General features: G+C 42.5%; 1 protein-coding gene across 2 annotated transcripts in view; it reads left to right on the forward strand.

Annotated features, from left to right (window-relative positions):
• Positions 1–23,208, forward strand: part of prkn (parkin RBR E3 ubiquitin protein ligase) — a 423,212-nt gene extending 400,004 nt beyond the window's left edge. For both annotated transcript variants that reach the window (XM_007889436.2, XM_042332972.1), the window contains 3 exons: positions 13,953–14,039; positions 20,062–20,179; positions 22,030–23,208. In XM_007889436.2, the coding sequence (XP_007887627.1) occupies positions 13,953–14,039; positions 20,062–20,179; positions 22,030–22,139 (315 nt within the window). In that variant the 3' untranslated portion in view covers positions 22,140–23,208. The remainder of the gene's footprint in view (positions 1–13,952; positions 14,040–20,061; positions 20,180–22,029) is intronic.
• Positions 23,209–26,189: the final 2,981 nt, after the last annotated feature.

Below are 26,189 nucleotides of genomic sequence, written 5' to 3' on the forward strand. Positions count from 1 at the left end.
CCATTATCCTTCTCTCCCACTGCCCTCCCCACTTCTCTCTCCTCGACCCCATCACCACTTCCCTCTGCTCCAGCCTGGCATCCTCCGCCGGGCCCATCGTGGCTCCCGGCACTGGCTGTCCCAGAGCAGCAACCCCACGTGTCCCATCACTCACTCCCTCCGCTCAAACCACCTCCTTAAGGCAAATCCAACTTCCCCCTCCCTCATACGTACCCTCTCCAACTCTCCACTCACACCACTCTCCACAACCATCTCTCCTGTACACCCCAAAATCCTCTCCGCATCACTCTCTCCTCCTTCCAGCAAACCCACCCGCATTTCCCTCCAAAACGTCCGTTCCTTCTCAAATACAGCCCTCACCATCCACGACCTCATCCTGGACGAGCACCTTGACACTCTTGAGCTCACTGAAACCTGGATCTTCCCCAATGACCCCGTCCCCCAGTGGAAGCCTCCCCTCCATGCTACACCTTCCACCACACCACCCATCCAAACCAATGTGGTGGTGGGGTGGCCTTTATTTCCAAAGCTTCCCTTGGCCTTAGCCCTACTCCTCTGCTTCCCCTCCTTCGAGCACCTCACCCTCTTCCACCCCTCTCTCCCATTGAAAATCCTCCTTGTCTACCACCCCCCCTAAGCCCTCCCAGCTCCTTCCACACAGACATCTCCACTCTCCTCTCTTCCCTGTCCCTCTGCTCCGAGCGCCTGCTCATAATGGGCGACTTCAACCTCCACCTAAACTCCCCTTGCACTATTTCTGCCGACTTCACTGTCCTCCTCTCCTCCCTAAACCTCATCCTACATATAAATTCACCCACCCACAACCGTGGTCACGCCCTTGACCTCGTTATCACCCACGGCCTTGACATTTCCGACCTCAGCATAGTGGACAAGGCCATCTCGGACAATTTCCTCATCTCCTTCTCTCACATCCCTCTCTCCTCTACCAAGCTCGCAACCATCCTTTTCCGCCCTTGGAAAAGACTATCCCCTGAGATCCTCACACAGGCTCTTGCATCATCAAACATCCTATCCCTCTGGCCTTCTACCCGTGGAGATCCTGAAGCAGCCTGACAGTCCACCGCCAACTGTGGCTCGAGCATCTCCACAGCTACCACCGTTCTTTGACACGCGCAAAAACAGCCTTCTACTCCAACATCATCTTGGAGGCTAAACACAATCCTAAAATCCTTTTTTTTTACCACCCACTACCTCCTCCGTGCCCCCACTCAGGGCTCCTCAATCTTCATATCAAATGTTAAGTGCGAGGAGGTCATGTTCTCCTCACCCTCCCCATCATCTGCTCCTACCACCACCCCCATCCTACATCCCTTTCTCCCCATCTCTCCTTCTCATCCACCATCACCTCCATGAAACCCACCCACCTGCTGCCTCGACCCCCTCCCCACCAACAAGCTGGTCACCCCTCTTCTGCCCACTACTGGCTAACATCATCAACCAGTCCCTCTCCTCCAGATCAGTCCCTGCCCCCTCAAAACTGCTGTCGTCACCCCCTCCTCAAAAACCCTTCCCTGGATCCCTCAAACCCCAGCCACTACCACCTCATTTCTAACCTGCCCTTCCTTGTAAAAGTCCTAGAATGCGTTGTTGCCAATCAACTTCGCGCACACCTCCCACTCCCTCTTCGAACCCCTCCAGTCCGGTTTCCGCCCACAGTACAGAGACTGCGCTTGTGAAAGTCACAAACGACATTCTCTATCTGTGACCAGGGCTCCCTCTGCCTCCTTGTCCTCTCCACGTCGTTCGACACAGTCGATCACGCCATCCTCCTCCACCGCCTTTCCTCCGTCATCCACCTCAGTGGGACCGCACTCGCCTGGTTCGAGTCCTACCTCACAAACTGCCAGCAGTACATCAGCACAAACGGCTTCTCCTCCCGCTCTCAGCCGGTTACCTCCGGGCTACCCCAAGGATCCACCCTTGGCCCCCTCCTCTTTCTGATCTACATGCTCCTTCTTGGGGATGTCATCCGCAGACATGGGGAACATTTCCACATGTACGCAGATGACACCCAACTCTACTTTTCCACCTCTCTTTGCAACCCTCAGTCCGCTGATGTTCTGTCAGCCTGCCTGTCAGATCTCAGGGGCTGGATGAGCGCAAATTTCCTTCAGCTGAACGTTGACAAGACGGAAGCCATACTTTTTGGCTCTCGTCAACGTCTAAAATCTCACGGCTCTCACCTCCTCCACCTACCCGACCTCCCCCTAAAACTCTCCGAACCCGTACGCATCCTAGGCATCAGGTTCGACCCCCAATTATCCTTCCTCCCCCACATCCGGTTCCTCACCAGCACCACCTTCTTCCACCTCCGACGCATCGCCCGTCTCTGCCAATACCTCTCTCCGAAAGCCACTGAAACCCTGGTCTATGCCTTTGTCACCTCTCGGTTGGACTATTCTAATGTACTCCTCGCCGGTCTCCCATCCATTACCATCCATAAAATCTAGATCATTCAAAACTCTGCCGCCCACATTCTCACCCAAACCAAACTCCGCTCCCCGATCACCCCAGTCCTTGCCAGACTGCACTGGCTGCCTATCCCAGAGAGGATCGACTTCAAGATCCTCACCTTTGTATTCAAATCCCTCCACTCCTCTGCACTACCTTACCTCTCTGACCTCCTCTCCTCAATACAGTGCCCATTGCCTTCTTTCCTCCGGGTCTGGCCTTCAGCCACTATGCCCCGAGGCTCTGGAACTCCCTTCCTCACTCCCTTCGTCTCGCCCACTCTCTTCCTATTTTCAGGTCCCTGCTGAAGACCTTTCTCTTCGACCGTGCCTTTGATCACCTTCCTCCCCCTCCCTCTGGCCCAGCCCCGGGATCCATTACTGTGAAGCGCTCTGAGACATCGTCCGGCGTGGAGGGCGCTATATAAATCCAAGTTGTTGTTGTTGGCCATTGAGTCACCTAAATATTTGTCTTAAAAGAAAATCCTGTACAGCAGATCTTCAGTCATTGACTGAGCAATATACAAATGTTGCATAACTGTTTCTTGTAAGTTTGACAAAATCGTGACAAAATGATTCCGGATTCGGCTGAGGGTAGATTTTTAGCAGGCTGATGCATCAACTTGTTGATAGCAGCAGCACTTATGAGATTAAGTGAGAAATATCTTGCAGTGTTATTGATCAGTTAGAAAGTGGAGCGCTGCATGAGGAAGCACACCCGGTTTGTGGTAAGCATTACAGACAGCATCTGATAGGTTATTGCCCTGAAAATAGATACTATGTGGTCACTGATAAATAGCAGAGCCGCAGAGAACAGTTTTAAGTGGTTTTGTAGGTTTCAGAAAGCCTTGGGACAATACTGTGTCAGATTACTAACTAATACAATGTGCTGCTGTGTGTGTGGATGGAATAGTGGTGTGAACCAGAATCTGTTAGGAAACCAGAAAATGTGATGCAATGACTCATGTGTCAGCCATGTTGACATTCACTCTCATTCAGCTCCAATGCAGGTAAATAGCTGAGCCTTTTGCTTCTAACTAGCCCAGTAAGCTTAACTTCCATTTTTCTTTTGCTTGTAAGTAATATTTTATTTATTTTTCAACTTTGTACCCCATGACTTTTTTTAAAAAAATAAGTTTTTGTTTGTAAAATCTTCTAAATATTATAAACTCAGAGAAAACAGTACTTTATAAAATCTTCACAATTTATTCATTCAGTGAAGTGCTATTTTAAATCTTCCAAATTTTATTAATTCAGTGAATAGAGTACAATGTGAAATCATCCATATTTTAAGTCAGTGAATGTTGTGAAAAAAAGTATGGATTTATAAAAATTCAGCATACGGAATTCTAGGATATTAGGAGACTCGATTTCCACAATAAAGGGCTGGGATAGAGGACTCTGACTCTTTATAAGTCATTAGGAGTTTGTATATTAGGTCTTCACTGATTGAAGAGGAGCTTTCACCATTTTGTGTGTTGTAAATCAGGTTGATGAATAACTAACGGCCTTTTGTTGTCATTCTGGAGGTGAAAATATAGTATTTGGTAACTGCATTCGGAATTGATCAGAATCCCGCCGTGGGATAAATGCGCTGGATCTGTGTCATATGAACACACTAGAAATCCACTCCGACACCATCTCAGTATGTTTGTGTTGATTAAGTTCCTTTTGAAAAGCAATACATTTATCTAAGATCATTGACTTGGAACACTTCCTGAATCTGGCAAAATGGCATTAACAAATTGAAGTGACTCATTCCGAATCTCCTCAGTGAGCTAAAGGGTCCATGAATAAAAAAGCAGATATTAACAGAGATTGGAGCAACTGAGTCTATTTTCATTAGAACAGAGAAGGTTGGAGGAATACCTGATAGAGGTCTTTAAATTATGTGGGGTTTTAATAGAGTAGATATGGAGAAACTGTTTCCTCTGGGTAGTGACTCAGTGACGGGAGGGTATCATTTAGCAAAGGACAAATTAGGAGGATTTATTTACAGAGAGTTGTTATGATGTGGAATACACTACCAGATGCGGTGGTTGATATTGAATCCACGTGAGCTTTCAAGAGGGAATGAAAAAGTTACCTAAAAAGGAGTAATTTTATAGGTGTATGGGGAAACATCAGGTAAATGGGACTAAATGGATTGCTTTTCAACGAGCCAGCCCACACCGGATGGTAGATGGCCTTCTGTGCTGTAAATTTCTGTATTTTTGTAATTCACCTTGATGTGCTTTCTGTCATCTTAACCCACCCCACATCCCTTGCTCCCACCTCCAGCTTGGGTGCCCATCCAGCACATGAAGGAATGTGATTACACATTCCAGTGGGTTATATATTCTTGCGTTCTCCACTTCTAAATTGAAAAGCTTTTCCAAACATTTTTTTCATGAAGCCAAAGCCCCTTTAATGACTATATGTCTACTGATGTTGATTTAGCTCCCTCATGCTGCCAGCCACAGTAATTCCTCCCAGCAACTCTTCCTATTGATTACCAGATAATAGAGTTACATGCTGCCAGCTAGCATCTTGTAATTTTGCTTTTTGTTGCGTTGTTGTATTATGACTACACACCTGCTGTCCACAGAACGATAGTCAATGTATCTGTATTTCAACGGAAAAATAAGGGGCCCAAATCCACCCAGTCTTGGCCTATAAGACCATTTGGTATTAAAATTGTTCAAGTTTGTGGAAAATTCTTAAACTCAGCCTTAATTTGGAATCTAATTCTTTATAAAAACGGCTTCCAAATTAAGCCTGATTTTAAGATCTTAAATTATTGAGACAAAATAATTTTATACAGGCCAAGACGAGGTGGAATTTTAGGCCGATGGTGTTCAAACAACAAATGTATAGTCATTTTTGCTGCTTTAGTTAACGTAACAAAAGTACTGGAATATGTTTATTTCCTTTAAATTTTGAAGTTGAAGAAGTCTGGGAATTATCAATTTATACCACATTGTGCCAGAGTATATATCCTTGTGTATTTGTAAACTAACAAAACAATGTGAAGGATTCACCAGAACTCAATTTGGACATTCTAGAGGACCTGTCCAAGACACATCCGGGTACCTGCAGGATTCCCTGTTTACAATTCATTTAGGGAACCTTGCAAATTAGACCACAATGCCTCCAAATCTAAATGAAAATGTCCCATAAACAAAACTACTTTCAGTTCTTACAGTAAAATATTATGTTGGAAATGTGAGACACATGTTAGGCAGAATGTTAGCATATAAAATTTTGTGTTAAAAATGTAAGATTACACAATACCCTGCGTTGTCGTAGATGCTTTGGATGAGACATTAAATAAAGGACACATCTGCCTGTTCATGTGAATGTTAAAGAACCCATGGTACCTTTTGAAAAGATGAGGGATTTTCTCAGGTGTCCTGATCAACAATACAACAGATTAGTCATTAATTTCATGACTCTTTGTGGGTATTGCTGTACACAAATTGGCTGCCGCATTTGCCTGCAATATGCAGTCACTTCACCTTGCAGTAAATTTGAATCATAGCACAGAAGGAGACCATTTGTCCCTTCATGCTTGTGCCGGCTCTTTGAAAGAGCTACAAACTCATCCCACTCCCCACTCCCCTGCTTTTACACCATGCCCTGCAAATTTATAAAAATGTTGTAAAGCATTTTAAGACATCCTCCCAATGTGAGAGGTGCTATATCAAATGCAAGATTATTTCGTATTTATTAGATGTGAATAAACTGGAACAAATGGGCTGAGTATCTCCTGAGGTACAGAATGGTGCAGTTATAATAATCCTTGCATTTGATATAGCGCTTTTCACGTCGGGAGGACGTCCCAAAGCGCTTCACAGATCACACTGTAAAGTGAATTGACTGTATATTTGTGGGCGAACGCGGCAGCCAATTGCGCACAGCAATGTCCCACAAACAGTCGTGGATTGAAAATGACCAATTTATTATTGTTTTTTGTTTTGGAGGGATTATTATTAGGCTCTGTGTGGAGTAAGGAAACTTGCCCAAGGTTTCGCCCTCTGCCTGGAATTGAACTCAGGTCTCTCACTTGCAAAGCGAATGCTCTAACCACTGAGCTACAGGACTCCACGTAACTAAATACAGTTACTGTATTTATCACCAGATAAACAGTATTAGTGCCAGAGTGATGGAGATTGGCTTTTTCTCTCATTTTATTTCAAGCATTTAATTAAAATGCTGTGAAGCTCAATAACAAAATTACATTTAGAGAAAAAATCGATTGGCTATAATATCAGCGACTCATGAATCGCATGCCGCCAATTCATTCTTTCATTTTGTTAAATGGAGAAGAATATCTGGTATTTCTCCTTGCAGGTAGAGCAAACTGAGAAAATATTTTTTTTTTTAAAAAATCTATTCCGTTAGTGCTTGTCTCTTTATTTGTGGACTGACTGAATATTGAAAGTCTCTGCCCAGACACCACTAAAATCCAATGTAGGTAACCATATAGACTAAAGGAAGTCACTAAGCAGCGGAAAGTGTTCTTCATGAAGGGGAAACCATTCTCACCCTCCTCTCTCATCACCACTATAACCCGCATGAAACCGACCACCTGCTCCTTCGACCCCATCCCTACCCCTCTCCTTACCTACCAGCTCCACCTCCTTGCCCCTCTACTCACAGGCATCATAAACCTCTCCCTGGCCACTAGTACTGTTCTCACCCCATTTTTTAAAAAATGGTTGTCATCACTCCTATCCTTAAAAAACCCTCCCTGGAGCCACCTCTACTCCCAAACTACCATCCCATCTCCAACCTCCCTTTCCTCTCCAAGGTCCCGGAATGAGTTGTTGCTTCGCTCCTTCCTCTCCCGCCACTCACTTCACAAACCCCTCCAATCGGGCTTCCGTGCCGCCCACAGCACAGAAACAGCCCTGGTCAAAGTGATAAATGACATTCTGTCCATCTGCAACCAGGACTCCCTCTGCTTCCTTGTCCTCCTTGACCTCTCTGCCGCCTTCGACACCATCGACCACTCTGTCCTCATCCACCGCCTCTCCTCTCACATCAACCTTCATATCTTTGTCCTTGACTGGCTCAAATCGTACCTCTCACACCGCCTCCACTTCATTTCCACAAATGGCTTCTCCTCCAGCCCCCGCACTGTCTCGTGCGATGTTCCTCAGGGCTCTGTCTTTGGTCCTCTTCTCTTCAACATCTATATGCTCCCTCTGTAACATTGCATGGCTCCGCCACTGTCTCACTGCAGGTCGCCAAAACTCTCATACACGCCTTCATTACATCGAGACTTGACTATGCAAACTCATTGCTTGTCGGTCTCCCCAATTCCTCCCTCCATAGGCTGCAGATCCATAACTCTGCAGCCCGTGTCCTCTCCTGCACCAGGCTCCGTGACCCCATCACCCCCATCCTCGCTCATCTCCACTGGCTTCCCATCACATAGAAGATACAGTTCAAGATCCTGGTCTTCACCTTCACAGCCCTTCATGGTCTTGCTCCCCCCTACCTCTGTGACCTCCTAAACCCCTACCATCCTGCTCGCTCCCTACGCTCAGTGGGCTTCGGCCTGCTTCACGTTCTCCACCTCGCTCACCCCACTATTGGCGGGTGGGCCTTCTGTTACTCTGCCCCCACCCTCTGGAACTCCATCCTGCAGTCCCTCCGCCTCATTCCCTCCCTTGCCACTTTCAAGACTCATCTCAAGACCCTCCTCTTCAACCGTGCGTTTGATCTCCCTGCCCCCCTCCTCCCTCCCAGACCCTCAGCTTGGGTCCGTAACTCTGTCCGATACCTTGGGACGTCCTCCCGACATGAAAGGTGCTGTACAAATGTTGAAATTATAGTGAAATTCATTAATTGAATATTGGATAATTGAATAGTTTGAGTTATTGAATAGAATTTAGATCTCCGGGAGATGAATCTCTAATGTTTAGTCCGAATGTATGAATATTTGGTATTGAATAATTTTCACTGTCAAATTGAGTATTCAATAAACACAATTTCACTGAACTGACCATGGTTCTGAAATAAAGTCACTACTTTCTTTATTCCCCACTGTCTTAAGCTTGGTTAGGACTTGTGAATTGTGCCCCAGGGTAAAGATCAAATCTATAATTTTGATGTAAAGCTACATCTTCAACATCATCTTTGAAATTCATTCAAAAGTCACACTGACCAAAACAGCAATCCTTTTCAAGTTTGAAGATAAAGCTGTGGCACACCATTGGCAATGAGAGTCATCATGTTGAGAGTCAGTTAACATAGAATCGATTACATAGAATGATACTGCATAGAAACAAGCAATTGGACCTAACTAGTCTGTGCTGCTGTTTACTCCACAGAAGCCTTCACCCCACCTATTTCCCTTTATTCCCTCTCCCTTGTGTATGCATCAATGTTCCATTTAAAAACACATATTTTGCCCACAAAATATACTTTACAGTATATTCTGTGAAGCACTTTGAAATATCTCAACAGTGTGGTAAGGCGCTATCTCAAATGTAAGAATTATTATTATTGTTGTTATTGGTGCTTTTTTTGCTTCAACCACAGCTTCTGGCAGTGAGTTCCACATACTCACCCTTATGAAGAGCAGCTACATGTGAAATCAGCATCGTTTTAATACTGCCTTAACCTTCATGTGGTCTGTACCATAGTAGTAAAATAACTTCTGTAAGAGTAGAACTTTCAGGGGGCAGAGAGCGGGATACTTTTGGCTACTATTACTCCTTTATTCCTTTGCCCTACACCCTGCCCACCCCACACCTCTCCCGCTTCAGATAGCCTGCTCCCAGACCTCTGTCACTGTTATTCCTGAGATGGCCACTAGAAAGTGCATGAAAACAGTTCACAACTGAGAAATATCTTACTGATAGTTGTCACTGAAACCCAGCACGGAATAAAGCTGGTATGTAGCCAAATTTGCCCGTATGCTCATATCATACAGTGTTGTTCCACTCCAGTACACAAGCACAGTACCAGGAAGAATCCTTCTTTAATAATGTAGAGATCTAAATCATACAACAGGAAATTTCATTCTGTCAAACTTCATTGCTATAGTTGTGTTTTTCCTCATTAATCCATGCCATTCCTATTAGTAGATTAACATTTGGGTAGAGGCTAATAATTGAAATAAGACTGACTTCTGCAGATACTAATGGGGATGGGGAGCTCAGGTATCATATGAGTGTTCAGTATCATAGAGTTGGGACAAGTGCAGTTTGTAATCTCACTCTGTACAATTCCCAATCTGAGCTGCAAGGTGCAGGAATTTCTAACTGGACTTCTTGATGATAAATCCCACATTTTAGACTTCTTAGTCTCGTCAAAGATGCAATCACAAAGGAATACATCGTCTCTACTTCTAAATTTAAAAAAATCACCTTCCAACCAGGGCAGAAAAACATATTGCTGCTGTTGCTGCCATCTTTTGGCGAAAGCACAACTGATGGATTTTCTGTCTGACCTCTGATTTGACAAAAGCAATATTTCTACGAGATTTACAGATGTCTGAATTCTCTTCATGCATGGAGGCACATTCACATTATGGCACTGTCTATCTGATTCTCCACAATAATAATTTGTCAGCTCAGTAACTTAAAAATACTTTTTCCCCAGAACTTGATCAAAAGATAGGAGTTGTTCTGCTCTGTGTTCCATACAGTACATTGTTGAAAGCTGAGTGATGTTTGTCATTTGGTAAGTTTTGAAAATGTGACCCTGTGTGCTTAGAAATAATTCCATTGCAATGTTTAACTAAAATGTCACTTTGCATCATTAAGGTCAAGTTATTTATGGTTAGAGAAAAATCAATTATAGTTTCTATTCCTGATTACTATCTACCTCAATTGTTAGCACAGTACTGTGCTTGACTGTGATACTGTGATTTGTGTTCAAGAGAGAGAAGGCAATAGAAGGAGGGGAAATTAGGATGGGTTGAGACTCATGTGGCATATAAACACTGGCATGAACAAGTAAGACAAAGGCCTTCTTTGGAGCTGTAAATTCTGGGTAATCACAGAGTCATTTGGAAATTTCCATATAATTTAGCATCTCCATGTAATAATGCTCTCCTATATTTGTAGACAGGAGGTATTTGGTATCTCCATGTAATAATGCTTTCCTATATTTGTAGACAGGAGTATTTTAGGTGCTCTGAGACACTACCCTGTGTGAAGGGTGCTTTTTAAATGCAAGTTGTTGTTGTATTTTAGATTGTGCCATCAACCATTCAGAATTACGAATGGTTTATAAATATGAAGGGTGCTCACAACATTTTTGCTTACTTATAACTGAAGTTTGTCAGCAAGAGATAGGGTTGATGTGAGATGTTACAATATTAATAATCTTGCATTTGACTTGACACATTTCATGTCAGGAGGATTTTTCCACCCTCGCCCGACTCCACCTCCTCCCCATCCCCCAGAGGATCGAGTTCAAGATCCTCGTCCTCACTTTCAAGGCCACCCATGGCCTTGCCCCCTCATACCTCTCTGACCTGCTGACTCCCTACCAACCTGCTCGCTCCCTCCATTCAACGGGCTCCAGTCTGTTCATGTCTCCCGCCCAACCCACCCTACCATTGGTGGCCGGGCTTTCAGCCTCTCTGCCCCACACTCTGGAACTCCATCCCACAGTCCCTTCACCTCGCTTCCTTCCTTGCCTCCTTCAAGGCCGAACTCAAGACCCTTCTCTTCGACCGTACCTTTGGTCATCCTCCCACCTCTCTGCCTTCCCTCACCCCCACACCACCCCTTCCCCATTCTCGGGTCCGACACCTGACTGTTCAAAGCTTTGGGACATCCTCCCGACGTGAAAGGCGCTCTATAAATGTAAGTTTGTTGTTGTTACACTTGATGGTCATGCTTTCAATCACTATGCCCCAAATCTCTTGTAACTCCTTGCCTCAATCTCTCCATCTTGCCCCTTCTTTGCCCATCTTCAAATCACACCTGAAGGCTTTCATGTTTAACCGTGCCTTCGGTTACCTGCCTTTCTTTTCCCAAGCTTTGTCTCTTCCTAACTTCTGTCTATTCTTCTCCAGAATTAGATAAGCAGAATGCATCCCTCCAGGGAGAGAGTGTGCCTTGGGATGAACTCCCGACGTGACAGGCACCATACAAATAATAATAATCCTTCCATTTGATATAACACCTTATCACATCTTCGAGAGGTCTCAAAGCACTTCACAGAATTTACTGTAAAGTGAATTGACTGTATATTTTGTTGTATTCCATTCCAGACATGAGAATTTCCATGTGTCGATCACATGCATGGAACTTTCATTTTAGTTTGGATTCTCTTAAACAGGGTGATGGGTCTTACAAAAAAATCCCACATTTTCTAGCACTAAATCCCTCAACTCCGTGACCCCAAATCTGAAACTAAAAGTAAAAAGCAAAAATATAGTAAGTGAAGTTACTTGTATGAGCATTGTTTTTAAGAACATCTTGTGAGTTAATAAGGATAAATTCAAGGCAGTATAATTTTATAAAATATGGTTCATGTCCAACACATTCATTTGCGTGAATGTGACAGAGTGGGTACGTAATGTATGGTAGTGAATATTATGTAGTTTGGCATGAGAAAAGCATCTGATAAGTTCCCTCACAAGAGAATTGTGGCTGACATAAAATATCATCGGCTGAAAGAAGTAAATTGTATTATTATTAACTAGATCATAGGAAATCGAGAGTAGTCATCAATAGTAATAGTTCTTATTGATCCTTCCTCCAGTCAATCTGGTTCACAGTGTTTACAGCTGAGGTATTGAACTGAAAATAGAATGTCCCAAGTTTGCGAATAAGAACACCTTACTTGGGAAAGCAATTAGTCTCAAACAGATGAATCTTGGGTAAAGAGATTTACATTCACACAGCTGTGCAGGAAGATGGTGGAAACGCTTGTATTTTTATAGCTCCTTAGCATATTGAAGTATTTCAAAGCAATTCACAACAACTTGCTTTTATACAGTGCCCCTCACACAGGGTAGCGTCCCAGAGATCTTGACAGTGGCGGAGCATGATGCCAAGTCGGGGAAATGGGTTGGTGACTGTAGGCACAGTCGAAGAGGAAGGTCTTCAGATGCGATTTGAAGATGGGGAAGGAAAGGGCAAGGTGGAAAGATCAAGGAAGAGTGTTCCAGAGATTCGGGGCATAGTGGCTGAAAGTGCAGCCACCAATGGTGAAACAGAGTTCACAAGGGACAAAGCAGAAGGAGCCAGTTGAGTGGAGGCCGTGGCTAGTAGGTTGGAGAATAAGCAGGTTGGAGAGGTGGGGAGGTGCCGGGGCATGAAGGGATTTAGAAACGAGTGTGAGAATCTTGAAATTGAGCCATTCAACGATAGGGAGCCAGTGGAGCCTGGCTAGAACTGGTGTGATCAGGGTCTGGAGTTTAATGCAGGTGAGTATGCAGATGGCAGAGTTTTGGATCAGCTGGATCCTGTGCATGGTGGAGCTGGGCAGACCAGCAAAGAGGGTATTTGAGAACTCGTGTCGAGAGGTTTTGTGGATAAACACAGCAGCCATTTTTGGGTATAGCAAATTAGCACAGAGAGCCATGAGATGTTTGGTCAATTAATCAGTAGGATTGTTTGCCAGGATACCAGGAGAAACTCCTTTCTCTTTTAGAGTAATCTCATGGGATTTTTAGTGTCCACCTGAACAGGTCCTAGAACCTGCTGACATTGTCTACATGAAAAATGACTACTGGCAAGGTACTAGAGAGTGACAGTGATCATGGAACCATAGTCATAAATCAGCTTGTCAAAAGAGGAGAAAATATCTCAAGAAATAGAAGACAGTTCATTTTGGTGCTAAGCACATCAAATCTTATTATTTGATATCATTAAGTAAAGTGCAATGGGTTAAAGTTCAGTTATTCCAGCTGACCAAACACAGAAAGTGCCATTATTTTGTATCGCAGCATTTGTTAATGAAAATTGAATGTTGAGATGTATGAATTAAGTTGAGAGAAGTGGCTTTCAAATGAAGCAAACCTAAACTTGAATGCAATTTAAGGAATGAATGCTTGATACCAGACTTGTGTGGGTGATAAACATGAGCCTGGTTAAATTGATGAAAAAAGATAAGTGCAGACACCCGATTTAACACTGCGATAGACAGTGTGTACGGTTTGCAACTGAATCAGGAGGGAAATCAAAAATCACCTGAATAGCTCTTGATTTTGGGCTTGTAGGCCATTCAGCTGATCAAGCGTGTTTAGATATCTCAGCAACAGCAATGCTTAATGGAATGAATTTTAATATTTTTATTTTCACTGAACAGTTTTACTCATTCTTGTCGCTCATGTTTTTTTTAAAAAAGAAACTGAAGTGGACAACTTTTAATCCTCAATTAAGATTTAATGTGTACAAAATAAAAACAATTTAGAACAGAACCACAGTCATAAATCAGCTTCATAAATCCACAATGTTAAATGGATCTGTCTTACCAGGTTTAGAACTTTACTAAAATCTAGTTTTATTTGTTATTGACTTCCAGTTTGTCTTCTGCCGTGAATGCAAGGAAGAATACCACGAGGGGCAGTGTTGTGTACTTCGTGTGAGGGAGAGAGCTCCAGAACAGCAGGTAGGACACAAACTTCATTGAGAGCAGGGCCCAAATGTGTTGTACTTTTATCCCAACAAGCTGTTGACAAGTTAAAGATGTATTTTCTCCTGTAGACATGTCTCCTGTACTCTTGTCCTGAATAAAACTGGCAGGAATGCAAGCTCTAATTTGATGAAAGAGTTAATCTGCTGTAAGGTCAAGGTCTGAAGTGTAGGATACTACTAAAACCATAGAATTTTACAGCACAGGTGGTCCTTCAGCCCATTGTGGTTGTGCAGGCTATCCAGTTAGTCTCACTCCCCGTTCTGTTTATAATTTCTCTCTTTCAAATAGTTGTCTAATTTTCTTTTAAAAGCTATTTTGGATTCAACGACTGCATTGGAAAGGCATTCCACGTCTTAAGTACAGTAGAACCCTTTGTACGATTTCACCTTATAAGGTGAGTTTGCTTAGAAAGCAGGTGCTCTGTGGACTCTCAGTTGGTTTCTGTGTCATCAGGTTGTTACTGACGTCATTCATTGTTTGCTACGCATGCACAACATGTGCAGGAAGCACCCGATCCGAGCACACACGTATGGCACATGGCAAGTGACATCCACAGTGATCTAACAACCTGGAAGTTGGCCATTTTATTGCGCAGGAGATCAGAGTGCAAGCAGTGAATTCAACGGTGGCCTTTTTTNCAGGAAATGAATCCGCCATGTGCAATGGAAGTCATGTCACGGTGGTTGTTTGGGCTTCATGCCCTATTTATAATGCGATGTTTGGGTTTATAAATTTGAATAAGGACATTATGATGGGTCTCTTCTGTACTAGCTTATTGCACGGCTTAAATGCTAGACTGAACAGAATGGGAGAGAGTAGATAAAGATGTGATTGGGTGATGGCCTAGCTTCATGAAAGAGAAAGCTAAGGGAGGTAAAGATAGTCTCACACACCTGTGGTGATATCAATGAAGTTAAACGTTCCCAAACTTGGCAGGCAATAGTTTCCAAAAGCATTCTGCTTTCCTTCCTTATATAACCCTGTCTGCCACATCTCCACATTGTCAGGTATGATAGACATTGCAAAGCCTCTGTGAAATTTCAGCTTAGCTTCCACCGGCCATTCTCATTTCCACTTCTTAGTTTGCTGTAACTGGAAAGCCAACATACATCAAGTCCGACATTCGTTCCAGCATGATAGTAGTGCGATCGCTTTCATCAATCATCGTTTCCTTCGTCTTGACCAAGCTAATTTTAAATCTAGCAGACCTAGCTTTATAATTGATACGGTTCACTTTTATATGGCCATTCTTCTACCATTGTAGACAGCAAGGTGATGATAGCTTCAAAGTCAAGGTCTCACATCTGACCATTTCTCAGCCACTTTATTGATTTGTGACAGAATTGTAGCCTCTTGCAGTGTCACTCAGCCAATAGCCAACATTCGTAACAAAATGTAACCTTGGGATTCACTGATTCCGCTGAAATCCCTCCAGATCTGTGTCAAGTAAAAGGCCTGAGGTCCCTATCAATTTTCTGTCATCACTCAAAAGTGCTGGTGTTATCATTTACCAGTTAGTTGCTCACTCTTACCAGGCCTTCAGTTATGTTCATGGTGTGACCCAGATGATTCTAAAATCATGCTTATGGGCAGTATAGATCTGCATTGTGTAGAAGGGGATTAATGTATTGTGTGGTTATATGTATAAAAGGTGCAGCAATTGCAAGATAAGCAAAAGGCATTTGCAGTCCATACATGGAAGGGCGCCACTTAATAACTATAGCCGTTTATTCTTTGTCATTTATTTTCAATAAAAATTCCACTCCGATATTCTCCCCTCATTCAATGGCTTTAATTTTGAAATAAATTTTAAAGGACGTTATCTGCCCTCCAGTGCCTTGCCCACATCAACATGAAGCAAAGCCTATACTCCAGCCAAATGAAAGGAAAATGAACAAATCTCAGTTTATAGTGGAATCAATTTATGAAAAAAATTCAGTGGGTATTACACAACTTCTGGGCATACTGCATTTTTGTCACAGTTTGTATCCAAGATTGATAGGCTTGTAGGTTCAAGCCCCGTGTTGAATTTTGACCTCAGAGTCCAAGCTGACACGCCATTGCTATACTAGGGGAATGTTGCATTTCTGGAGGTGCCATCTTTCAGATGAGACTTTCCCATCTAACTTTGCTTAAGTGTACATTGAAGATCCCATGATACTAGTTCAAAAGAAAAAGGTGTTTCTCCTGGTACCCAGGCTGACAATCCTCTTGCTAAATGGTTGTGTGTGTGGGGGACCTTGCTAGTACAAATTGTCTGCTGAGTTTGGCTACAAAAGAATACTGTGACATTAATTACTTGTGAAATACTTTGACATGTTCCAATAAACTTCTTTCTTAATTTTGAAAAAGTACATTGGTTCTTAAAAGTGTTGGGAAACTTTGTTCTGAACTCTTTTATCTGAGATTTTGGCTCATTGTCTTGTTTGTACTGTGTTTCAAACATCACTATGTACAGTGTGTGCTTGCTGGGTGTGTGAATTGCAGGATGAGTTCTGATGCCCAAAGAAAACAGCACGAATGCACAACCTTTGCTGCAGTCTTTTCTGTTGCTGTCATCCTGAATTTACTCTCAGGCGCTATTATCAAAGCTCTAGGAATTAAAATAGGATTAGATGCACCTTCATTAGAATTAGTAAAAGCAGAACAACAACCCAGAAGTATCAACATTTGAACCAATGGTATTTTTTTAATAAAAAGCTTACTGACTGTATAGAAACATTTACAATATTCCCCTTCAATGTGTGATAATCAAAGCATTAGGTGGGTGGAAACCACAAAGGTAGGCAAACTTATTGGCACCACCTAGTGCCAGGGTTCAAGAATACAATTCTGAAATGCAACCAAAGTCCATCTTGTAGGATGATATAACAGAAGTGGAAAGATAATGTACACAAGAATGGACGCTGTTGATTTTGAACCTTGTCTGTCAATGGACTCTAACAATGAGAAGATTCCTTTTCGTTGCTGTGTGGTTTGTTTCAAGACAGTTTCTAAATACACAGTTTCAAGACAGTTTCTAAATACACCCTCTTAACTATTTTGTATTTATTTTATATGTTTATTTATTTGCACATGAGGAGTTGTACTTTCAGAATTTTAGAGTTCCCCAATATCAAGAACGACACCAACAACAACTTGCATTTATATATCGTCCTTCACGCCGGACGGTGTCTCGGAGCGCTTAACAGTGGAGGAGCCCGATGCCGAGCCAGGGGGAGGGGGAAGGTGACCGCAGGAACTGTCAAAGAGGAAGGGCTTCAAGCGCGACCTGAAAATGGGAAGAGAGAGGGCAAGGCAAAGGGACTGAGGGAGAGAATTCCATAGCTTTGGGGCGTAGTGGTTGAAAGCACGGCCGCTGATGATGAGGCGGAGGGTCCAGGGGACAAGAAGGAGGCCAGAGCCAGTTGAGCAGAGGTAGTCGTGTAGGGAGAGAGCAGGATGGAGAGATAGGGGCCTGCCAGGGCGTGAACGGATTTAAATACAAGAGTGAGGATCTTGAAATCGATCCACTCTGACAGGGAGCCAATGAGTTTGACAAGGACTGGGGTAATGGAGGTACAGAGTTTAGTGTGGGTGAGAATGCGCATGGGTTCAGTGAGTCTTGGGGAAAGATCGGGTAGGGTGAGGAGGTCTGAACCACAGGAGAGAAGACATTGACGGGAGTGTGGCTTCCGTCTTGTCAATGTTCAGCTGCAGGAAGTTTGCGCTCATCCAGCTCTTGATATCCATCAGACAAGCTGACAGAACATGAGCGACTTGGGAGTCACAGCTGGAGGCAGAGAACTAGATGTGTTTGTCATCTGCATACATGTGGAAGTTTACCCTGTGTCTGCGGATGACATTGCTGAAAGGGAGCATGTAGATGAGGAAAAGAAGGGGGGCAAGAATGGAACCTTGGGGTACCCCGCAGGTGACCAGGCGGGGGTGAGAGGGCAATCCACTGACCGAGATGAAGTGCTGGTGGTTAGTTAAGAAGGACTCGAACCATGCGAGTGTGATCCCACTAAGGTAGATGAGGGAGGAGAGGCAGCGGAGGAGGATCGCATGGTCAACTGTGTCGAACGTAGAGGAGTGATCCAGGAGAACGAGGAAGCAGAGGGAGCCCTGGTCACAGAGAAAGAGGATGTCATTTGTTACTTCGAGCATTGTCTCTGTGTTGTAGGCTGGATGGAAACCGGACTGGAAGGGTTTGAGTAGGGAGAGGTGTGAGCGAAGTTGGTTTGCAACTAGGTGCACAGTGCACTCAAATACTGTCCTTCCACTACTGAGACCTAGGTTAATTCACTAGAATAGTTGGATTGAAGGTGTCTCCCCTGTTTTAAGAAAGCCAAGTGAGAAGAGTTGGGTAAAATGGACCTAATTCATATCTGGTCTATTGTAAATTGATACTCTCACTCCAAGGATGGCAGGTATGAAAATTGAGAAATTCAGACGATACAGTAGAGGATACTTCTACATTTGGAGCTAAGGCAGATTGGTGGGATACAGCAGATGACAATTTACATTTAGAAACCTGAAATTCCACTTTATCTTAGCCTAAAAGTCAGTTTTGCTTTATTTTTAACATTGTGCAAAGTTATGGAAAATTCTTAAAATTTAATTTTAATTTGCACATCAGTTTTCCACATATTTTTAACAAATCTGTCTGCGATTAATAATAATCCAATAATCCGTATTACATTTGATAACATCTATCACACTGGGAGGATGTCTCAAAGTATTTCACAGGATATACTGTAAAGTATAGTGACTGTATTTTGTAGGTAAACTCAGCTGCCAATTTCCGCACAGCAATGTCCCACATGAAGTGAGTGACAAATTTTATTTAGGGGATTGTTGGCCAGGATACCGGGAGAAACTCCCTTCTCTTTTGGGATAGTGCTATGAATATACTTGCTGCCAATGTAAAAGGCACAATGCTAAAGCCAGGGATTGTTTATTTTGAAGGTAACGATCCAAGTCAAAAAGAGAATGCAAACAGGATTAAAAATGTGCACTTGCTTCAGAGAAACACAAGGTGGCCTACTCCAGCTGCAATTTTTAGTGTAGCATGGGATAATGTACTGTGTTCATATTACTTTGGGACTGTCAAACTAGTGCAATATTAATCTGGTTTTAAATGTTACTCTTTTAACTTAAACTGGATTTTCTCCTCAGTAGATGCCTGCTTGCACTAAAATACTAATGGTTAGATTAAATTAAAAACACTGTAAAACAGCAGAAAATTCCCATCAACAATTTTTTTAAATATTACTTTGCAACATCATAAATCATTTTACATTATGATGAGAGGGGTATTTTAGATTGGAAGATTTGAATTCCTTTAGATTGAGGCATCTTGTATAGCACTGTTCTTCAAAGAGCATGAGAGTTTAACCCTCTTTCACATTCTGGCTCTGTCAAAGAGTCAGTACAGACATAATGGGGGCAACTGCCCTTTTGAACTATAAATGTGTATGATTCTAACCCCAGAGTGTTTGGTTGGTATAAGAGTTGTATCTAGGATTACAGCTTCTATGGAGACATGGGGCTATACCACTAGTTTGGCTTTCATAGAACTGTCAATATTTTAAATTCTTGATGCATGGGCGGGAAGAAGGAAGAATACTTTGAAAAAGTTTGACAAAAATGCAATAAATTGTCCAAGTACGTGATAAAAATGTCAGCTATTGAACATATGTTTTGGTGCAATTAGCATAGATGTTTGATGTTAAAAAAAAAGTGGGTAAAATGCAATAAATAATTTGCGGTGCGTATAATCTTCAGATGTTACAGTGAAATGTTTTATTTTAGTTTCTCCAAAATGGGAAAGTCACAAGTTACAGAAAGAAAAGGTGCTAAATTTGGTGTGCACTAGCTTTAGTTAGGGGATGAGGCCAGAAACTGCTTAGCTCCAGATTGGAGATATTGAGCCTGTTTTCTGCACGTGGGGAGTGGGGGTGGAGACTGATCACAGCACGGATGTAATTCATTCCTTTCTTTGTTTTCTTAGGCTTATGTTGTTGACCCTCAGGCTGCTCAGCTAGCTCGCTGGGAAGAGGCTTCAAGGCAAACAATTGAGCAGACAACCAAGCCTTGTCCCAAATGCCATGTGCCAGTGGAGAAACATGGTCTGTACCTAATGGCAATCAAAATTGAGGCCACAGAAAGTGGCGACACACACTGTACATGCGGTAATTGGGACCGCAAATGTATTTGCTGTATTTTTATGATTTTGCCTGCGCTTGGGGTTTACAGCAAATCGACAGCTTAATAAACTGGTTTAAAATGGCTTGTCGCCGGAAAAAGGAACGGAAACAACAACAAACAAAAGCTGCATTTATGTAGCGTCTTTCACATCGGGAGGACGTCCCAAGGTGCTTGACAGTCAAGCATTTGCACCCGAGCTGGCAGTTGGGATCAGGAGGGCAGGGAGGGTGGGACTAGAAGGGTGAGCGAAGGCACAGTCAAAGAGGCGGACCTTGAAGAAGGCAAAGGGAGGGATACAAGGCGAAGGGACTGTGGGATGGAATTCCAGATGGTGGAAGCAGAAAGGCTGAAGTCCTGACCATCGATGGTGTGGGGGAGGGCAGGGCGGGGGACTTGGAGCAGGCTGGAGCCCCTTCAAAAGCAACCAATCTTGTTTCTAATTGCAGCAGCTGCATTTCAATAAGCAGCAGGGTGGGGCAAACGGGTTGTACCAGCTCAGTGCAATCTCCTAACAGGTTCAGGCCTGCAGTTCAAGATAATTCCAATGACTCAATCTTTTGGATGATTGATAAATTATTGTGATGTATATGTATTTATATGGCAAAGCGTTTCCTGTTCTCATGGTTTTTTTGCTACATTGGTATAATGGAAAATCATGTCATTAAGGGTGTAATAAAAGTATAGCTATTATTAACAATTGTCAATTCTAAAAACCCTTTGACTGTAACCTTTTCATAATGGTTGGACTTGATGTATGTGGGCACATAGGCGTTTCTGTGGTTAATCTGGCGATGATGCATTAAAGTAAATGCATCATCACCATTTACAACATGTATTTAAAGAGCCGTTTAAAAAATGAAGAGCATCAGACTTTATCCCATTTCAAGGGAAACATAATTACTCAATAAATTCTAGAAGCAATGGACCTCAGGTTCTTTCTGAATGGGGATATTTTTGGGGAGTTGTCATCAACCCTTAGCTATGGAGCCCTGTCACATATTGGTTAGAGCACTTACCTCACAAATGAGAGGACCTGGATTTGTTTCTCAGGCGGGGCAAAACCGTAGGCAAGTTTCCTTACTCCACACACCTCTATTTACCTAGCACTAAGTAGGAAACCAATTGTTACTTGGTTAGTAGATCGTTTTTCCAGAGGTAATAATCCTTCAAATAATAATTTGGTCACTCAATGCATGATTGTTTGTGGGATACTGCTGTGTGCAAAATTCCATGCAGCCCATCAACACATGGAAATTCCAGAGATAGATTGTTGGAGCTGAGTGAGATTCCTTGCCCCAAGTGACTGGTCTACCCTTCCAAGTCCTGCAGTTAAGCCAGGCTTGCTGTGCTGATATCAACAGTACCCTGGAATTGTGCGGACCCACCTTACTCAGGAACTAGACTCTCGAGACCGCAACAGAGCGTGATTCTGACATTCCGTTGACAAACATATCACCTTGGAGCCAGTTCAGCTCTAAGGAGACGCCGCTTACCTCCTTACACCCCTCCCCAGGGAGGATAGTCACTAGTTGGTAACTTATTTTGATTAATCCTCTGATATTGGCATTCTATTCAGGCGCATTATCAAGTGCCATAAACTACTTCAGGTACGTTTTATAGTTTATGATGTTATCTGTAACCCATTGTTAGATTACAGGTAGATTCTCATGCTCAGTCATTGGAAATTTCAAAGGTTCAGAGTCCTTTGTGCCATTCAAATTGTGAAATTTGCAATCAGATTATCTGTAACTAATGCCTCTTCCTACCACAGGAGGATGCATGCACATGAAATGCCCCAGATCGTCTTGCCTGTTTCAATGGTGCTGGCTGTGCGGCATGGAATGGAACCGTGACTGCATGGGAGACCACTGGTTTGGGTAACGGACCAGAAAAGTGAAGAAGCACGAATAGAACCACAGAACCCAAAGATTCTTCTTCCACTCAGTTGTTCTTTGCATTTCTTTCAGGATGACCTCAAAGGGACAGTAATAAGTACCCTCCTAGGCTAAATAGAACAGAATTAGTCCCATTGCTGATCACTGCATAATTAAACCCCCTCCCTCCCACCAGCATAAAACATGTGGGTGGGTATGAACGAGATTGGCTTTAGTTGTGATGTGCTAAGATGGCAACGCTCAAAAAACGCCAGACTATCTGGCCTGAAATTTCAAGCTTTTTCTTTAGAAAACTGTGAGTATTTTAATCCATAAAAACAATATTATCACTCGCATTTATCTCTCATCTGATTAAGCAATGGTGGAGGCAGTTTGTGATTTTAGTTGCCCTTGGTGTCAGGCATTGCTTTTGCTGAATCTTATTTTGACAGATGCAATGTGACAAACTCATTTGGCTTTTTAAAATCAGTTTTCTTTTTCGTTTGAAAAATTGAATTATGGAAAAGATGTATGAAACATTGGCAGCCTTTGTCGTTTCCTTTGTAGGCCTCTTCATTCAACAGTCATGGAATTTTTAAGCAATTGAGGCCTCATTGGAAAAAGGTGCAAATTGATGAGTAGCAGTTGTTAGACTTTTTAATTTATAGCTAAAAAGGCAGATAACATGGGTAAGATAATAATAAGATCACTTGTACTGCAATCATTTTCCATCCAAATTCTATGTCATGTCAAAACAATGCTGCATTGCTTAATTATATAACTTGGTGTTTTTTCTTCACTATTCGCCTAGTTTCAGGGCAATCTTCACTTTATTGCACATTTTGTTATTTGCACTGGAGCTGGATAGTCTAAACGGTACTATACACCAAATGTGTAGACCTTGGCCAATAGCAGTAGGCTAGATTACATATTGTACAACAAATATAAAACATTCTCTCCTTTCAACAGTGGGCACCGTACATTCATAATGCCCATGTGTCTCTCTTTGCTTGTGTAGCTCTCTGCTCTTTAGTATCTCAAGAATAATAAAGTGATACAATTAAACTCTGTTTGAAGCCATGTGTTGCCTATATTTTTAAAGCCTTTTTTTCCATTCTCTTGATAGCTCAACTGCTTCTGGTTTACCTTCTTTAGCTAATTGGCTGAAACAGAAACGATGGGACTAAAATAATTTCTGCTGCAATCTATTTTCAGATACTTTGTATTTTTGTGGTTGTTGTATTTTGGTCACTGGATAAAAAAGGGAAATAAAAAAATACAATAACCTAAACAAAAAGTAATAATGTCCACTCCCAACTAAAGCAATAATCCCTTATTCCATGACTGTCAAAACCTTTCCAGTTTTGAGGCTATGTGCAATTTCTTCTCCACTTGTTCGCAATGCACCAACTACATTGAAGTGCTGACAGCTGACCTCCTCTATGCTTACCTATTGTGTTCTAAACTAGCTCACAGGAGATCCTGGGCCCACATAACACTAAATCTGGCTGTCTTGGACTCACCACCTCTCTCAGTGATGGGAATTTGAGACAGCTGGTGCAAACTGCTGTTCTGCTGTTAAGTAACACTACATATCAAATGATGACATTTCTGAAATGTGTTTTAAAAACTTTTGAATGGTGTATCACTTTCCTCGGTTTCTAGTCTAATGTAAGTTGCTGTTTAAAGCGGTATCATTTAGGTCTTCATATGCTCTTTAAAAATTCCTCATTCATTGATGTTAACCATCTCTAACTTTATATGGACTTCTTCAACTGTGTAAATGAGCATTGCATAAAGTAATTGGTGGAAACTGTGTTGCGATTTGGGAAGTTGTGTGTTAGTTATCTATCTCTAACTTGAACTGATGTTTAAGAAGACAAACAATGTCAGAAGGCACGAGCAGAAACATAACGGGTAGATCCAAGTACTGTATATGGCATAAAATCTCTGAAGATGCAATAAAGTGAGGCTTTTTTCCCATCCAATGTAACCCCTTCTTTTCTGAAGATGCTAACTCTTTGCTGGGTTATATCACTAACTGTTCTCTCTCTCTCACCAATACCTCACCTAAGATGCCATTCAGTGAACCTAATGAATATTTTGACTATGGGAGATTGGAGTCGAGCACAATCCCATCCTCATTCAACATCCACAGGGGCAGAAATTAACTAAGAGAATTCCAGATTTTCACCTTTCTAGCTCAGGAAAATGGTAGGAGAATAGATTCATAAAACGTTTATCGCTCAGGAGGCAGTTCAGCCCATTGTGTCTGTGCTGCTGTTAGTTCCCCACCGCAGTTTTCTGCTCTAACTTGTATTCTTTCTTCATATCCTTGAAAATTTATGCAAACTTTTTATCCATTTCCCTTTTAAATACTTTTAATGTCTCAACTTCAACAGTTCTTTGTGGTAAGCCACTCTAAGTTCCTTCCAATAAATGAGTCAGTTACTTAGAATGTCTCCAAAAGGAAATACGTTAGACTAGAAACTGAGGAAAGTGATAAGCAGAACTGCTAAATTTTGATTACAGTGGAAACTTATGATTTATTCTATGAATTTTGAGTGCTTTGCTCATGACTAACCAGATATAAAAACAGGATAGTCTGAAGTTACAAGGTTAATTCCACTTTTGCGTTATTTGCTGATATGATCCAGGGCAGCAAAGAGTATGAGAGTCCACTGGGTTCAGGAGAGAGTGGAAACATCCGGGATCCCCATTCCTGATTGCTATCCAGTGATTTTTGTTGGAAAGTGCATGTATGGGGTGTGGACAGCATTGAGGTTAGTTCTGGTGATTTTGACTCATTAGCCCACATGCATTTTCCTGACTTACAGATCAGCAAGATATGTATAGCATCAGTGGCACCTTATCCCAATGTGAATCACTCAAATCTATTCCCATTGCACAAATTCCCAGCAGCTCCCATAGGTGTACTGACCTTAACTAAGTACTGTGTACTTCTGATAGGAATGAACATTTTAGAAAAAACCGTTTGCTTCACCATTTCTTCATACTTTCAGTTTTTGATCACCTCAGTGTGTTGCATTGATCTGAATTACAGTTTTTTTTATTTTGTCACCCGGGTGTCTGACACATGCAGAAACCCATCACCATGCTTAAGAGTATGCAAACCAAACTGAGAGTTCAATGCATCCCACCTATACAAGGAAATTCCAGAGATATTTGTTGGAATGGAATGCGCAATCTCTCCCTGGAGGGACGCATTGGTCCCTCCAGGGAGTCCGCTGTTGTCCACCAACAGCACAATATCATCCGCAACCAGAAACGCTGCAATCCTGTCAGAAAGGCCTTGGAACAGCTACACCAGTTCATTAATTCTATTCCCATCCAACACGTCATTGATAAATACGTCGAAGAAGGTGGGTGACAATGGGCAGCCTTGCTTTACCCCTTCCTTCAAGAGCAATGGGCTTAGTGAGTCCATGGTTGAACTTTACACAGATCTTGGAGCTGGAATAAATATTCCAGGTAAAATCCAAGGTTTGGCCATGTATTCCCATGGCGTCCAGTTTCATCATGAGGCGCTAGGTCCTGGAAGTTGATGAATGCAATGTGTCACAATAGGAGCAGTGGACACTGAACACCAAGTGGGAAAAAATTGTCTGAATGCACATTCAAAGAGAGAACCCTTTGGGGGTAAGAAAGTAAAGTGATCCAGGAAAAAACCTGACTCTGAACGGGGGTGGGATTTCTAAGAATTGAAAAGCATTGTCAAATAACTTAAATGAAAAGGCAGGTTAGCTAGATCTGCTATACACTGGAGCTAGCAGGATAGATGCACTCTTCTGAGGCAGTCTCTCAAACTCTACAGATCACTGCAGGTCTTTGTGAAAAAGATTGCACTCAAGCACTGTGAATGAGGCATGAAAGAATTAAGATTTTGGCACAGTTATACTTTCAGGTCAAATTCTGAAGTCAACTCGCCAGAAATGAGTCAGTCCTAAGCTGAAAATCCATAGTGTTAACACAATGATAATTTTTTCCTCTTCCCTTAGAGGGACATTGTATTCAGTATAAAAATGTTTGGAAAATT

The sequence above is a fragment of the Callorhinchus milii genome, unplaced genomic scaffold (genome assembly GCF_018977255.1).
Source record: "Callorhinchus milii isolate IMCB2004 unplaced genomic scaffold, IMCB_Cmil_1.0 Scaffold3, whole genome shotgun sequence".
Taxonomy (NCBI): domain Eukaryota; kingdom Metazoa; phylum Chordata; class Chondrichthyes; order Chimaeriformes; family Callorhinchidae; genus Callorhinchus; species Callorhinchus milii.